Below are 17,543 nucleotides of genomic sequence, written 5' to 3' on the forward strand. Positions count from 1 at the left end.
TGCGCTCCGCCATGGCCGCCGGGCTGCGGGCTCCAGCCTCGCACCGCTCCGCGCCGTCCCGGCGCCCGCCGCGCTGAGCCAAGCCCCGTCGCCGCTGCCCCCCGCCGCAGCCCGCCATGGGCTCGCTGTTCCGCGGCGAGCCGATGTGCCTGGCGCAGCTCTTCCTGCAGAGCGGCTCGGCCTACGAGTGCCTCAGCGAGGTGGGCGAGCGTGGCCTGGCCGAGTTCCGAGACGTGAGTACCGGCGGCGCGGGCCGGGCGCCCGGCGGGGCTCTCTGGGTGGATGAGGGGGTAGAGGGACCCTGAAGGGCCCAGCGGCGGTGGGGAAGCAGAGCAGGGAGAAGCGCGGTTGAGTAGGCGAGGGTCTCATTCCCATGGCCCGATGCTCCGTTGCCCGTCTGACTTGCAGGCATTGGGGCTAATCCTCATACTGCATTCGGGTGATGGAAAGTCAATGTGGAACCCCAGCTACCCAGAGGCTGTAGACAAGGCTGTTCGGGCATGCTGTATCCCACCTTTCTGCCAGAAGTAGCTTAAACTTGGGAGGTTTTTTGCAGTAGGATCCCATGGGAGAGCCCATTACCCACTTGAAGTTGCAGATGACTTTAGTCTGCATGTGTGTGTGCACAGCTAATAGATATGTCCACCCCACTGACAGCTCGATAGAAATATCTTGGCTCTCTGTAGGTTTTAGTTCAACATCACAGGTTGCTGGTTTGTAAACCATGTCTTTTCCTGGAGGAGCAATTCACCTGGGAGGAAACTACGTGCCTGACTAACATAAAATTGGTTGGGTAGTTATTAAGATTGTTACTGCGTTGTCTCATCATAATTATATGATCTTTGCCTGCTGACTGAGACTTTGGAATTTCATCCAAGTTATCTTCAGAATAGGTTGCAAAATCATTGTAGGGAAAGTAGGGAGAACTTAAATTAACAACTAATTAGTAAATATGGCAGGTAGGAAGAGGTGGATGTGTAGGAATCATTACATGGGGGTTATGTGTAACATTGTGATGCCATTCCAGGTACCTGACACACTGTTTATTTCAGAAGTAACGTATTAGTGGTTCTGATTTACAAGCTGAATAAGTAGTTCGAGACATTCCGTGCTTGTGATGTGGCGATGTGCGTAGAAAAAGTCTTATAAAACTTAACATTTCAAATAGATTCTGTGGAAATATGTCATAAAATTTCCTTGTAGAAAGGTTTTTTGTCACTTTGAAGTTGTTAAATGGTACTTTAAAACTGTAGGAAGACGATTAGGAATGGTGTCTCCAGTAGATCTTGTTACTTTCTTATTTGAGTAAAGCTAGCAAAGGCATTGATAATTCTGCTTTGATAAAACCAACCTGGCTACTTGGAGGCTTCTTAATCTTTTTAGGTTTTCTTACCTTCTTAGCTGAAAAGCACCCTGTAGACAGAGAGCACATAGAATATCTACAGAATTGGCTCCACAAAGCCACAGAAATAGCTGTGGGGTTTTAAGACCTAATAAGCGTTTTTTCCTTCTCCTTCAGCTTAACCCAAATGTAAGTGTATTTCAGAGAAAATTTGTGAATGAAGTAAAGAAATGTGAAGAAATGGAACGAATACTTGGTGAGCTTGATTTTCATGTCTGCCCTTTCTCATCTCTGGCATTATTAAAGTTTACATTACTAGAGTGGAACTACAGTAAAGGTTTCAGCTACAGGTTTTTAACCTTCCCAGTATTTATGGTCTGCATACTCTAGAATCTTGTAAGGTTTTCATACGTATGAAAAAATACACAAGCTACACTCAAATGTAGTCTTTAGGTAGCTTTTTGGAGCTGAAGATGACTTGTCTATAGTACTGAATTGGATCAGAACATTAAAATATACTCCTTAACTTGTCTTGATCTGCTGCAGCAGTTTTGAGTGTATCTTGAGTTGTTTAGGTTGGAAGTGATCTCTTGGGATCACCTCAGAACCTCCAGCTGGAGCAGGTTGTCCAGGTCTATGTCTGGTGGGATTTTGAGCATGGAGACCCCACAGCTCTGGGCAGCCTGTTCCAGTGTTTTCCCACTGATCCCTGTTTTGTGGGTTTGTGAGCTGTAAAATTGACTTACAACACAACATATATGTGCTGAATGCTGATTGGGGTGATTTTTTAAGCTCAGAGGTGAAGAAGAGCTGCTAATGGTGCTGCTAATAAATGAGACCATTTCAGTATTGACTGCTCAAAACTCTCCTGGGAAAAGGGAAGCTTTACTTTGGCTATTTGATAATATCTTGACTATAAGATAAAGTCCATTTTTCATGTTCTGTAACGCAATACTGTTGAATTCCAATATAAATGATGGCATTCACATGGTAGTTAATGAGTAGAGAAGAGGATGTGGAACATTACAGCCAAGATGCAGATTTCTTCAATATATCCTGAGGAAAAGTTACCATTGAAGGATTCTTTTTGTTGGAATCTCTTATCAGAGGCATGTGCTGGTCATGCCAAACCATCCCAGTAGCTAGTTGCTGCATGCCCAGTGGGAGTTGCATTTGTTGTCAAGGTTGCTTAAGCCGCCTTATTTGAGCACTTTTTATTCCAAACATGGTTCAATGAGCAAAATGTCAGTCTCTGGCAGATGGTTAACAGAAAGTGCTATCTTGCAGCAACAAAGAGACACTATGAAACGGTAAAAGCTTCTTAAAAAGTACTTGTGGTTGGAAAATTTCAGTCAGAAGACTCTGAAGATTGCTTACTTCTGCAAGCTTCCAAGACAGAGATGTGCTGTGTGTTTTATTCTTGGCACTCCATAAGCCCCTCTCTTTTGAAGACCACAGTGTGTGTTGTTGCTAAAATAAATTAATTAAATAGCTTAGGCCTGATGCTGCAGTGCCATGAGCACCATTGAGAACAGCTGAAGGTCAGCTCTGCAGCGTTCTAGGAAGCACAGGGCAATACAGTTTCCTTTCTGATTCTGTTTTTCTTCTCACTCCAGGCTATTTAGTGCAAGAAATTAAAAAAGCGGATATTCCACTTCCTGAAGGAGACGTTGCTCCTCCTGCCCCTTTGCTGAAGCACATTCTAGAAATCCAGGTAACTTTTCCATGCAACAGATGCCAAAAGTGTAGCTCTGGATCTTGGAACTTTATTTCAAACTTGCTTTCTATCTTGTGACTTAAGTTAAAGGAGGGGTACAGGAGCATTTGCTTTCCTTTTTGTCCAATTTCTTTTCTTTCTGCCAGTGTTACTGCAGAGACTGCTAGTGAGGGTTTGATACTGACACAAAATTCCTGTGAAAGGGTCAAAGCTGACTCAGGGGGTTTGCAGTTGTCTCTCTCTTTTGATGGATTGGTGTATTACACTGTTGCTGTCTGTAGATGCAGTCCTTCCGCCTCATTTATTGCTTTGGGACTTACCTAAGACTCTTCTCATGCATCCAAAATTTCCAGAGTGTGTGGGAGTTTTGTGTACCCAAGGCTCTGCATGTTTTGCTGCCTTGCAAAACCTGGGGCTGTTTTCTATGTTAGAAGTAGAAGCTTGTAAAATGCAGATATAATTTCAACTGATATTCTTGTTTTGCTGTATTTCCATTAAAATAATAGATAGGTGTAGTCCACCCTGTACTAGCTGAAGTTCTGATTCCAAGTCTGCATTACTGAGCTTAGACACAAATTAGGAGCAGAACAGAAGACTTGACAGGTGCCAGTGGAAGATTAACTGTACTCAATACAAAGCGATCTTTGGCAGACTGGGGAGTAAAACCTATGGAGCTTAAACACCCGTCATTGAGGCAAATTAACATGTGCTTAAAATTAATTCTCCCCCAGTTTCCAAAACAGTGGCACTGATTCTGTGTTGTTTTTTGTCCGTGTCTTAGGAACAGTTGCAAAAACTGGAGACAGAATTGAGGGAAGTGACTAAAAACAAAGAAAAGTTGAGGAAAAACCTGCTTGAACTGACAGAATACATGTGCATGTTGGAGGTCACACAGCGATTTGTCAGGAGAACGTCTGAGGTACTGCTCCTGTTTGGCAAGGATTATGTGTCGTGGCATTTCTATTGCCTACTGTTAGTTAAGTGTGTGACTTGATGTTGGGCTTTACAATGCTCTACCTCATTTGTTATTTGTGCTCAGTACCTAGAGATGGCAAGCTCCTGGGTTACAACGTGCTGATGTACATAGCAAAGCAGAGGGGCTTTGTCATTTCTCTGATGAATCATCTGAATGTTACTGCTGATGCCAATTGCAAATGAAGGTGGATTTGTGTTATTTTGATGTATAAGTTGTGCTAAGAAATTAACCATGTAACTTTTGCAGCACTATCATTGCTAAGAGCAGTGCACTTGAAATCCCAAAATCTCTCTGTTGTCTGAACTGAACACAGGAAAGGGGTTTATGTTTTTTTTAATTGAAATAATTTACTTATTTTCTTCTTTAAAATAATAAATGAATGGAAGTTGTCTGTTTTCTTTCTGAAAGCTATGAATGATCTTCCTTTCTTTTGCTAGTATGAATCCCAGTTACATATAAATTATGAAGAATTTCCCTCTGTGGAGAATGAGCCATTGGCGGATTACAACTGCATGCACAGACTGGGTGCAAAGCTGGGGTAGGTATGGGTCAGGCTGCATACAGCAGGTTGTCAGTGTGGGCTGTTCCAAACCTCCTTGATGAGCTGCTGGAAATAACGGGGTGTTTTCTAAAAGATGGACTGTAGTATGAGTGTTGTGATTTCACATGAGCCAAACCATTTTAGACAAGGTAAAAATCTGACCCAAATGTACCTTTGTAACAAAATTGGATTATTTGAAGAGATTAATAGGAGAGCACCAAAAACACTGTCACAAGGAGTATGTCTCGTAAGGAAAGTACCTAAGTCAGTTCTGCTGCTGTTCAAACTCTGTTCTAGGAAAAACACAGGGTTTTAATCACTTTGCAGTGGCAGCTGTAAATGTAATGTTATCCATCCTTGGCGGTGTTCAAGACCAGGTTGGACAGAGCCTTGGGTGACGTGGTTTAGCGTGAGGTGTCCCTGCCCATGGCAGGGGGGTTGGAACTAGATGTTCTTAAGGTCCTTTCCAACACTAACTATTCTATGATTCTATGATTAATGGTATTGCCTACTTGCCTTTAAAATGATGTATGGATACTGCTATCTACAGCACTGTTGGGAGAATATCTTACCCAGAAAAATTTAAGAGCCTGACTATCACAGAAAGAAATAAATATGATTCTAGTTCTGTGCTAAGGCTTACAGTCTGTTTACAAATAGAAATTGAGTCTACTTTATATACGAGTTACTTCCCATTCAGGGTGATGCTTCCTTCACTAGGGATGGCTGATGTTAAACTAGTGACTATATGATCCTGAGTGATGATGTACTCTTGGGGTTTTAGTTCTTCTTGTGGATTTTAGGTTATTTTTCAATTTTCTATGTCCATAGGTTCATATCCGGCTTAGTTCACATGGCAAAAGTGGAAGCATTCGAAAAAATGCTGTGGAGAGTCTGTAAAGGCTACACTATTCTTACGTATGCAGAGTTGGATGAGTGTCTGGAAGATCCAGATACAGTGAGTAAACGTTACAACTACCAGTTTATTTTGTTTGTGCTTTTCATAAGGTTTGGGAGAACTGTGCTCAGCTTTGCCTGTACTGAATGTGAATTATTTCCCAGTGCCCTTGGAGGGAAAACTATTTTAAAGTATTAGAACGTGTCAGACCTCAAAATTAGAGGTCTTGATGCCACCATAAGTATTGGAATTGCAATTAAATTTATCAAGGTTCAGCTTGATGAGTGCAGAACTTTACTGTGGAATAGCAGTGACTTTATGGTTGGCTACCTTGGTCAAAATACATGGCAAAAATGGCTGCTTGTATATTTATTAAATAGGTCTGTATGGACCTTTTAATAGTCATTTTACTTGTTCATTCAATAGTTAAGGAAAAAAAGGTTGAGTAGATTTGGTCTTCCATGAAGTTTTCTCTCCGAACTTCAAGAATTTGCTTTCTGTGAGTCAGCAGTTAGGGCTGCCTAATCTGACACTTCTAAATGCTTCAAGCCTAATTTGTAACATTTTAAGTTTTAAACTGTTGCTAATAATTCTGAGATGATAAAATATAATCTCTTATTTTCCCTGAAAACTGTTTCTGTTTTTCTTTGATATAGCAAAACCCGAGATGTTTGCACACTTCAATTTTATATCTTGATCTTCACTAAATTGGTGGAAAGTTAATGCTACTTACACAACTTTTTCTCATTAATCAGATTGGTTATTTTGCTCTGTATGATGTTAGAGTTGGTTAAATACAAACCTCATCAAAACAACTTCTTTGGGTTTTTTTAGGGTGAAACCACAAAATGGTTTGTTTTTTTAGTATCCTATTGGGGTGAACAGATTGGCCAGAAAGTTAAGAAGATTTGTGACTGGTAAGAAGTAAAACTTCGTATGTGTAATTTCTTTATACCCGAGTTATTTTTCTTTCTAGTTTCTCCCCTTCCTTGATTTTTAGTGTTGATTTTTAGGAAAGCTTTCTGAAGTTAAATTTGTTGCCCCTTTCCTTGCCTCTAGCTTTATCATTATGCAATGTAGAAATAAATGTATGAGTCATTTTAGCTGCAGTCATTATTAAGCACAGGCAAAATACTGACTCTCTCAGTGGAATCTGTTCCATGGTTGTTAAATGGCATGTTGCAGATTTGACTCGGGCAAGAGACTGGGTGATTTGTTCTGGTTTAGTCTGGTTATTTAACACAACCTTGTTTTCCTGTAGCTATCACTGTCATGTGTACCCCTACCCAAACAGCATGGAGGAGCGCGAGGCAGTTGTTGAGGGACTAAATGTTCGTATTCAGGATCTTCATATTGTGAGTAAATAACAGTGTTCCTTTTGCTGTACTTATTGCACCACAGAAAATAATATATTCATTAAATATATGAATATGGTTCTAAAATACATTGGCTTTGAATCTGCATATGACTCTGTCACGTCCCTGGTCTGGTGTTGCATGTGTCTGTTGAAGTTCAAGGTACTTGGCCTTGCCTTCTGTTTTAAGCAGTGGTTAGTGTGCTCTCTTGCAAACGTAATCTGTCACTGGACAAATAGTAGGTGCTCTTTCTGTGCACCTTTCACAAAACCACTGTTATATTTTCAGTTAAATCCTTTTGTTTTTTTCTTGGGAAAAGGTGCTGCATAAAACTGAGGATTACTTACGCCAAGTCTTGTGTAAAGCCTCTGAATCTGTCTATACATGGGTTATCCAAGTGAAGAAGATGAAAGCCATATATCATGTACTCAACCTGTGCAGTTTTGATGTCACAAATAAATGTTTAATTGCTGAGGTCTGGTGTCCGGTGGCTGATCTGCAAAGTCTGCGCCATGCGTTGGAGGAAGGCTCAGTAAGTCGGCTGAGTGCTCGCTGGTGTTAAAACTGTTGGCTTGACCTAATTATTTTCTTTCCTTATCTGTAGAGTTATTTAAAATGGGCTAAAAGTAAGTCATAGAGGTTGGTAGTGGTGTGTGGTTTTAGTATGTTTTCCCTTGAATAACTTCTGGGTTGGACCCAAGTGTGACTGGGCTCACAATGCTATTTGGAGTCAAGTCAGAGGTGCTAATTCCCTTGTGTTGTTTTGTGTGCAGGCTCTGTTGTCTTGTTTTATAGGAGAGAATTTTTAGTAGCAAATCTTTGTTTTATAGTATTGAGTGATGAGTCCCATCTGATGTTTAATATAAAGTAAGGATTAGAACACTGTGCATAAACAGTGTTATCAGAGGAAAAGATTAATACAAGTTTTTAGGCACAAAGAGATAAATGTTAAACTTGGGGCTTAAATTAAGGATGTTACAGGATCAGTGCAACTGCTAATAGAGGAAGTGTGTTCATTTTGGTTAGATTAAGCATCCACTGAGTTTTTATATAAATGTCTTCTTTCTGTGTATAACTAGAGGAAGAGTGGAGCTACAGTTTCTTCGTTCATGAATACCATCCCAACAACACAACCTCCTCCAACTTTGATACGCACCAATAAATTCACCTCAGGGTTCCAAAACATTGTTGATGCTTATGGAGTTGGAAACTATGGGGAAGTTAATCCAGGTTGGTCCTTCTGAAATGGGAACTGTGAGCTATCATTACCGCTCCCCTTGTTAAGTGTTTAAATACCTTGCTGTGTTAGACACTAGTAAAGGCAAAATGGTGACAACCATACTACTTATGAGTAGCTGTTTTAAAATGAAAGTAGCTTATCAGAAGTACAAATGGTCCTCCAAAAAGTAAGATGGGATTCTATTTTGATTAGTTATTTTAGCACTAAAGATACTGATAATAGCTGTATAGTGTTCCTTTATATATTTTACTTTGGGTAACATGAGCTATTTAGGAGGAAAAAAGCTTTGATAATGGCTGTTGATCTTACTGAAGCATGGAGCTTATCACTTGAAAAAATGCAACTTGTACAGCCCAGTTAGTTTAATGTCCTTATGTAATTTTGTAGCTATGTTGACTCTGTCATACTGTACATTATAAGAATGTACATTATAATACAGAACTGTTTGTTTGGGGCTTATTTCCTGGGCTCATATTGCCATCCTCAGAATTGCCAGCTAATGCTCCACTGCAGAGTTCTTGTTACTAAGGGATACACAATAAGTAAGCTTTAAACCGAGATACATTTATAGCGTGAGAAAAGGTCTATTAGTACGGAATGAAATGTCTTTCAAACTTAAAGCTGAGAAGTGTTTGAGAGGTTAAAGTAGTTGAATTGCTTAGGCATAATTCAGAGAGCGATGTCATCTGCTGTGCTATACACCTGAAATCTGTTCTTTTGTCATTCCAGCTCTCTACACCATCATCACTTTTCCCTTCCTGTTTGCTGTTATGTTTGGAGACTTTGGGCATGGCCTGCTAATGTTCATATTTGCACTCCTGACAATACTGTATGAAAACCACCCTCGATTACAAAGATCACAAGATGAGGTAAGAGGAATTACAAATAATTTACTTCCCATCCAGCAAGATACCTTCAATTGAATAGTTACTGTGTTTCTGAAAAATACTATTTATAGCACATGTATTAGACTGGGGTTTTCCTTTGTTGCAGGATTTCCTGCGTTTGATTGCTCAAGATTAGTGTGATACTTTAACAAACTATTCACTTTTATTTGAAAGGGCAGAAATAATCAAGTTGCAATGAAAGACTGACAAAGATTACTAGATACTGTTGGGCTTATCTTTCCTTCTGTTAGGGCTGCTCAGTGATGTGTGTGTTTTACAGCGTGTGATTACAGTGACTAATGTTGAGGATAAAATGATTATTCAAATTTCATTTTCCTGTTTCTGAAAACAAATTGTAGTTTGAAATATATTAAATTCAAGTAATTTTTGAATCATATGGGGTTGGAATGCAGGAACACCTGCATCTCTCATTAGAACTATATTTAATTAAGAATGGCTACAAAAGTCTTAACTTCTTGAAAATTAGTTTCCAGTGAAAACATTTTCCAGGAAGGAAACGTGGATTAAAAAGTGTAATGGTGCCAATGAGAAAAGTCTCAGTTTGTCATGGGAGCTTGCATGGAGACTTCAGTTCTCTGCATTCAATTTAACCACAATTGTCTTTCAGAATATACTTGCTGCTTGTTCTGTTTTCTAGCACATGTCGTGATTTATGTGTAAATTGCTGTCATATAAAGCTGTGAATGTGGGGAGCTGAATTACGCTCATTTGGTGGCTGACATTGTAAATTGCATATTCACGTGCATAAAGCAAAATCCTGTGTTACATTTGTATTGGCCTCTTCTTCATATTCCTTAATGACTGTTCACAAGAGTTTTTAGAATTTTTTCTATGGCAAAAATGCGTTTCTCTTAGAAATGTTCAGATCACAGTTGTTCACATGGCAGATGATGATCTCTCCTTTTACCTTCTTTCCAATACATTACAGATAATGAGAATGTTATTTGAAGGCCGATACGTTCTTTTATTGATGGGTCTGTTTTCTGTATACACTGGATTGATCTATAATGACTGTTTTTCAAAGTCAGTAAACCTATTTGGTTCTGGATGGAATGTTTCCGCAATGTTTGAACAGAGGGTTTGGCGGTGAGTAGCAGCCTCTGTGTGCTATACCATTAAACCAAAAATGTACTTCCTGCAACAGTTTAATCCTTTTGCTCACCCATTTTAACCATCCTTATATTGCAAGTAGTAAGGTAGCAAGTTTTAGTGCACTAAGGGCCAAGTGATCAATCTAAGCTTAGAATAAAAAAAGGCAGGAATAGTTATTTAAAAAAACCCCCAAATTTCCCATTATCTTAAATTGGGAAGTCCCCAGACAGCACCATTTCTTGCAAAACCACTATTAGAATTTGAATATTTAATTCAGTCAGTGTACTGGGTCAGTCTTGTATTTATCAGTGCTGCTTTACTGCATTTACATGTCACCTGGAACATTTTCTAGGGTGTTATCATTTAGTATAGATGACCATCAGTCTTCTCTGGAACAAATAATGCTATATGCTAGCTAATAACTTGTAGTGATTAAAAACTGCAGCTGGTATAGGATCTTTTAATTGGTAGTAAGAACTTGCAGCTGACTTTATGAAGTGGTATTTTGAGGGTTTATTCAGTCTCTAAATCATCTTGGGTGTGTTTTGCATCTTGTTTTTTGTGATTTCACAAAGGTGTTCTTATGAATGGCTGCACACTTCAGTAGTATTGAAAAATCCTAACAGAAGGCAATAGGACTTTGTTTCGTGTATTCTTTTTATTCATAAGAAGTGCACTGCCTCCTGTGCTATGGTTTGTCTTTATGCTGATGGTTTTGTTTCCAAAACAAAACCTGTATTTTCCAGGAGAGGTTTGTATGTATCAGAGTGTGAAAGGAATAGAAAATACAGGGCTACTTTTGGAGAAATTTGTCCTAGGTCATGCTTCTGTAATGAGCAACCAAACAGCATTAGCATTTACTGTAAAGAAATCCACAATTTACAATGGAATTACCCATCAATCATTAATCTCTGCAGTTTTTCTTGATAGTTAAGAAGAAAGTAGGCTCTGTGAATTTTCAAACCTCCTTTTTCATGAAGTGGGATAACCTCAGCATTGTGAGGTGTCATGACCCTTTGGTATTTAAGTGTTCACATCTTGCATCTCATTTTACCTCAAAACCAGGAAGCGGTTTAAAATAGAGTCAAAACCAGTGACTTTGGTTAAAATGTGAAGAGGTTGTGTTTGCGTTATTAGAGTGGAAACTCACCCAAATGGAAAGGGAAAGAAGATGCCAATTATTTTTGGGTACTAGTGAATTTTATATGAAACCAAATTGTGAGCTTTTTAAATAAAACTTTCTATTCTAGGGGAATGAGGAATAAAATCCAGAAACTTCCCTTTCAAAGACAGTGTGAATTAAGCCCAGACTGTGAGTTTCTAGAGATTTCTAGAATCTATTCTTAGAATCTATTCTAGAATCTAGGCCCTTTGTGCCTAGAAATCCTTTTATTCTCTTAAAAGTCTTACAGTGGGTGAGTAGGTCATATCAAGGAAAGCAGGAGCAACGTCGTGCTGACTGAAAGTACATGTCGTCACTATGTTGAAACATGTCAGGTCTGATGGTGTTTTTCTTTCTCTGCAGTCTTGAGGATCTGAAGTCTAATCATTATTTAGCACTGGATCCAAATGTTTCTGGTGTATACAATGGAGCTTATCCCTTTGGAATTGATCCGGTTAGTTCTGTTTGTTTAAATTATCCATTTGTGGTGATCAGACATTTGTAAATTAGGCTTTGTTATGTGTATGAGGAGGATAAATCAAACTACGGAAAAGATACATTTCTGCTTGCATTCGCCAGTGAAAAAGAGCTTTTCCCTTCACAAGTCCAAGATTTAACTACTTTCACAAAACTTAAATCTCAGTTGTGATCTCCATTTGAGATAGAATTCTGGTGTCCTATAGAGAAAGGACACAGTTTTATTCCTCCTATTACACTGTTCTTTAATGCTGGTTTTGTTTTCTCTTCTTCAGATCTGGAATTTGGCAAGCAACCGTCTCAGTTTTTTAAACTCTTTCAAGATGAAAATGTCTGTGATTTTTGGAGTTACTCACATGACGTTTGGGGTTGTATTGGGGGTATTTAACCACTTGTAAGTACACGAAGTTAAGATAATATTAACATTGTAGGTTTTGTCAAGTCTTGGATTGTAACAGTTGATCTGGTAAGAGAAACTGGAGCAACTTTAAAACCAGCATAGTAGTATTTGAGGTCGTCCTTCACATAAATAAGATGATGGGTCAGTGTTATGCCAAAAAATCTAAAGACATTAATTAAGATTCTGTTTCACTTATTGCTAAATTGAGATCCATACCTCTGATGGTCCTGATTTCCACTGAAATACTTGATTAAAATTTCACTGAATATGAAGAAATCAGTTCTGGATTGTAATTTCAATCCTGCTGTTTAACAGTGCTGGGTACTCTTCTGTTTTATTGTAATCATGTTTGGACCTTGTATTTGTCTCAATTTTTCTTTGTAAAACTTATTTTTCATTCCCTCCATCCCCATTTTTCCTTACAGACATTTTGAGAAGAAGTATAATATTTATTTGGTTTTTCTTCCTGAACTTTTATTCATGATGTGCATCTTTGGCTACCTTGTGTTTATGATCTTCTTCAAATGGTTGGCGTACTCTGCAGAGAACTCTACATCTGCTCCTAGTATTCTGATTCAATTTATTAACATGTTCCTGTTTACCGGTGATGAAACAGAGCCCTTCTACACCGGACAGGTTAGCAGTCTCATTACAAGCTTCTGAAGACCCCATGTCCCCTGTGCAGATAATACTTTGCCAGTTATGAAAGGCTGAGTGTCTCCTGGGAAGGGGAGTGTTATCAGCCTAAGGGGAAACTCAATACACATTACGATTCAGCAACATATTTATACTCTTTAACTGATTGTACAATTTTATGTAGTGACTTGTGAAAACACCTGTTTCTAGAACAAGATCTCCCAGGTTAAAATTAAGGCTAGAGAACAGTCTCACACTTGTAATTCTGATGCTTTTCTATTTGCTGTAAATAATCTTACTAAACTGAATATGAGTAATGCCTTAATATAGAACCCAGTCCTGAAGAGTATCCTAATTAAAGAGTCTGATTAAGTAAAACACTTGCATGTGTGTTCAGTTTGGAGCACATGCTCACTGAAATCAGTAGCATTTTCTTATGTTCAAACAGGCCTTTAAAGGAAAATGGGAAGGCTTTTGCAACTTCTTAATCTGTGATCTAATCTCATTTTTTCTTTCCCCCTCCAACAGGTACCTCTGCAGAGGTTTTTACTTACTATTGCTTTTCTTTCTGTTCCCGTAATGCTTTTTGGCAAACCACTTTATTTATATTGGTTGCAGAGTGGAGGTCGAGGCATTAGAATGTACAGGGTAAGTATTGAGAGACACTTGAGTGTTTCTTCCGTGTAGAGGAATTCAGCTGGTGTTGTATTGCAAGGGGTGTCCTTACGAGATATAGTTCTACTCAACTTGGAAAGTTTTTGACTGTAACACCTAATACAACTTTAGTCCTTTAGCTCTCTTTTTGCTTTGCCTGTAGCTACTTTAAGTTTTAAACACAACACTGGCAGTCCATGTGAAGACATGACACGTTTCCGTTTTGTAGAGTGGCTACAAGCTCGTTCGAAAAGAAAGCGAAGAAGAACTTTCTCTGTTGAGATGTCACGATGTAGAAGAAGGAAGCAGTCATTCAGACAGTGGGCACAGAGAGGTGGAAGGAGAGGAGGTAATGTTTTTACTGAATCTCTATTTTGTATGTCCTTAAAAGCAAATTAGAAGTGGGAAATCAAGAAGATAACTTCCAGGGACTCAGTATACAGGTTTTCAAGAAAATCAGCTGAGCTTTTACAAAGACCTTAATGCCTGAATGCAATTTACTTTGTTTTGTGTGTGCTGTTGTCTCATTATTTCTTGGTACATTCAGATTGCTACAGTAAACCACAGTGTGTCTGCAGTGGAGAACAGAGGAGTGGTTTATTTGTATCTATAGGCTTTGCATCTAAGGCCAGTTTTCTTCACTTAAAGAGTGGGATAAAAATCATGGGTTTTGTATGGTTTTATGGGTTCTTAAAATTAAGGCAAGAGGACGGCTGCCCAGCTCCCTGTTAATTAATCTTGGCTTTTCATCCAGACAAAAGTCTTTCTATGTCTGCAAATAACATCTTGTGATGAGGATTACTGCTCCAAGGGGTTGGGAGTCATGGGCAACATTCCACAGCTGTTGCTGTTGTTTAGTTTGAGCAAGTTTTAAAGGTCTTAACTGATTCCACTGAGTCCATGTGAATTGAAAGACAAAAAATTGCTTCTGTTTCCCAATGTGCAGACTTGTATGTATATATGGGACTTGCTTCACTGGGGTAGTAAACTCGTGCTTCTTATTATAGAAAATACAAGAATTGTTTGCTTAAATAAAACGTGTCATTGTTCCATACAAAGTAAGCATTGAAATTTGCAGTAATATTAATCTTGGAACTCTTTGTTAGCAACAAGTATGAATATACTTGTTCATACTTGAACAAGTATGAGTTTACAGTATTATTTTTAGTTATTTTTCTGTCAGTAGCATTGTTAATGATTAATCCTGGCTTTAAAGATGTAAAAATTGACATGGTAAACTCACAACCTCAATAGAATGGGAATTAGAACCATGGCTGCTTTTACTATTTAGAGTTTTCAAGTATTAGATCATATTCCTAGTGGAAAACATAAATTGCATTCATTTTATCTATTCATAACGTTACTGGGGAAACTAATGGGGAAACCATAGCATCTAATTTTTTAATGTTGCCTGTGTAGTTGGGATCTCAAACATAGCTGATCTTTTTTTACTTGGTATGAAATCAGTGTTTTAGCCCTTAATGGAAATTTTCTTCCATGTGTATTAAGATTTGCAGATCAGTGTTTTTGTTCTCTCATGTTGTACTATGTTGTTTAAATGGATACAAATGTATTTTTATGTTTTAGTTTAATTTTGCAGATATTTTTATGAATCAAGCAATTCATACCATTGAATACTGTCTGGGATGTATTTCTAATACAGCCTCATATCTGAGACTCTGGGCATTAAGTCTTGCTCATGCACGTAAGTGGGGGGGGGCTTTATTATTTTGGTTGGTTGGTAGTTGGTTTTTTTCATGTGTTGATTTTTAATGCTGGTTGCAGGGAGGCTGGCCTGTTGAAGTGAAATTATCTATGAAATGATCTTTTTCTTAATTTATAAATACTCCCTCTTTAATCATGATCTGTGGAAAGGCCCCAAGCTAAAATTGTGACACTGTTTGGAATGTAGTGATTTTCTTCATTGATTGTGCTCTGTGCTGTAAAGAGGCCCATTATCTGAGCACAGTGTTTCCTCACATAATGGTGAACCAGTAGTCACAGTACCATTTCCTGGTTTGCATTGATTGACTAGTTTGGAAGTATTTATGTTGTCTTCGTGTCATGGTTTAAAATGTTGCCAGCAGTGAATCTTATTTTGAATCTGAGATGTACCTTTAAGTATTTCAGGGGAGGGAAGGAGAAGGGCAACTAACTTGGGTGTGGAGGAAAGGGGGTGACTGCTTATAGTTCCCATGTTCAGCAGATCCTGTAGTACTGTTTAAACTAGAGTGCAGGTCAGAGTAGCTCACTGTGTGCATGTATCCAGTGTCAACACTAGTTAGGAAATCTGGTTTTTTATAGAGTTATCAGAAGTTCTATGGCAAATGGTGATGAGAGTGGGTCTCCGTGTGGATACGACCTATGGTGTCTTACTGCTAGTCCCTGTTCTAGCCTTTTTTGCTGTGCTAACAGTTTTTATTCTTCTGGTCATGGAGGGGCTTTCTGCTTTTCTCCATGCTATACGACTTCACTGGTAAGTTAATTTTCTGTTTATACCACTTTAGCATGTACTGGCTTGTTTAAGAGGGATTTTTGTGTCAATATTAGGTGCCTTGTTAAAAATAAAAACATAAATTTGAACAGCCTCATGCTACTGTAATGTATTTATTTAATTATATTAAATAAACAGCTTTTTAGTTGAATATGATTGTCCCTTTGGAATATTTTTAGTAAATTCAAATATTATATTGACTTACAATGTGTATTAACCTCAGCCACATTTAGAGTTCATTTTGGTGCAAACTGTGAGTGCATTCGATGTATACTATTGCAGTTTTTTGCACTACAGAATATTAGTAATGTGGGTATTTTTAATTTCAGTTTGATTATATCACAGAATGGCTTCAGTCCGTTTCATTTGGTTCAACAGAACACGTATATACATTAGTCAGCAAGACTTTTGTGAAAGTGGGCCTGCCAACCCTTAAGTGTTTTAATCCTTTCTAATCTTAAATTAATGACCTGCACATCGGAGTGGATGCAGAGAATATTTAGTTTGAACCCTAATGAAATCTACAGTATAGGAAAAAGCAGAGCTATATGCATTATAGAGTATTGTCCTTATGATACTGTGTATTTGCAAAGCACTTAACTGCAGTTAACTAGAATACAAATGAGTAAGAAATAAGAAACAAACCATTACAGCACAATGTTCGTGTGCTTGGGTCTCTGAGCAAGCTGAAATTTGCCTGGGACTGTGCTAGGAAGCTGAAGTAGCTGCACAGAAAGCGTGACAGGATTAGGATTGGTTTTGTTCAGCTTCTTGCGTTGCACAGCTCTGTCCCTTGAAAACCGGTCTTTTTGGATTAAACAGAGGCTTTTTTTTCTCGTTTCAGGGTGGAATTTCAGAACAAGTTCTACTCTGGTGGAGGATACAAGTTTACACCTTTCTCTTTTAAGCACATTTCTTCACATTTTAATAAAGATGATACAGCATAGTTTGGCTGCTGTCAGCAGAAGCGGTTGGAATTGTCTGCAAATAATCATGTGATTGGATCTCACCTCTGAATGGTTGCTTGTAGAACAAAGTGTTTTTCCACTGATTGCCTTATAATGCAGCCAAATACTTCGGTAATACATACCTCCCATAGGAATACATAGCAGAGCTGGAGCATCTTGTAAAGTATATAGATATAAAATGTACATTTTTCTTGATAAACTAATGTTGTAAATTAATTTTATTCTTGGAAAAAAAAGAAAAGTTGTTACTGCTTGTCCTAAACCCAGTGTAGACGTGTCTTTTTTTTGTTGAGGCTGTTTATTTTCTTGAATGGTTACTTTTACATTGTCTGAACTACTCTTCATCGCATTAAACATTCATTACTACTCACTTACTTAAGCAAGATGCCATCTCATCTACTTAAGGAACAATGCAGTGTGTTTTCAGTGTCAGGATTATGGAATGTAAAACTTACACACACACTGCCCTCTGCCCCTATTTAAAATTACACTGGAAATGTTAACTTCTGAGTTCTGCCCGGTTATTACTTTAATAACATCGCAGCAATGTTTTATGGAAGTGGAGGCAGGATTGGAAGTGGGGGCTGGAAGCTAAACCCTTACTTCCCTGTGTGAAGAAGCTCTTTCGTGCTGTTCCACAAAGCCAGTTGTGTGCAGTGCATCACTTGCAGTGACCTTGATGG

At 38.5% G+C, this 17,543-nt stretch overlaps 1 protein-coding gene across 4 annotated transcripts; it reads left to right on the forward strand.

Annotated features, from left to right (window-relative positions):
- Positions 1-9: 9 nt before the first annotated feature.
- On the forward strand, positions 10-17,131 carry ATP6V0A2 (ATPase H+ transporting V0 subunit a2). Of its 4 annotated transcripts, none has more exons than XM_080628282.1 (20): positions 10-233; positions 1,520-1,598; positions 2,959-3,056; positions 3,841-3,978; positions 4,473-4,573; positions 5,408-5,534; positions 6,309-6,391; positions 6,736-6,829; positions 7,149-7,361; positions 7,909-8,059; positions 8,799-8,938; positions 9,906-10,063; positions 11,595-11,685; positions 11,984-12,102; positions 12,534-12,744; positions 13,273-13,392; positions 13,628-13,747; positions 14,986-15,103; positions 15,703-15,874; positions 16,737-17,131. In XM_080628282.1, the coding sequence occupies exons 1-20, from the start codon at positions 117-119 to the stop codon at positions 16,837-16,839; spliced, it is 2,553 nt and encodes an 850-aa protein (XP_080484408.1). In that variant the 5' UTR covers positions 10-116; the 3' UTR covers positions 16,840-17,131. The 4 variants fall into 4 exon arrangements, with proteins under 4 accessions (XP_080484408.1, XP_080484409.1, XP_080484411.1 ...); XM_080628283.1 differs by having other exon boundaries at positions 13,363-13,392; XM_080628284.1 differs by lacking the exon at positions 1,520-1,598 and having other exon boundaries at positions 229-233.
- The last annotated feature ends 412 nt before the right edge of the window (positions 17,132-17,543 follow it).

This window comes from Psittacula echo (genome assembly GCF_963264785.1).
Source record: "Psittacula echo genome assembly, chromosome: 13".
Taxonomy (NCBI): Eukaryota; Metazoa; Chordata; class Aves; order Psittaciformes; family Psittacidae; genus Psittacula; species Psittacula echo.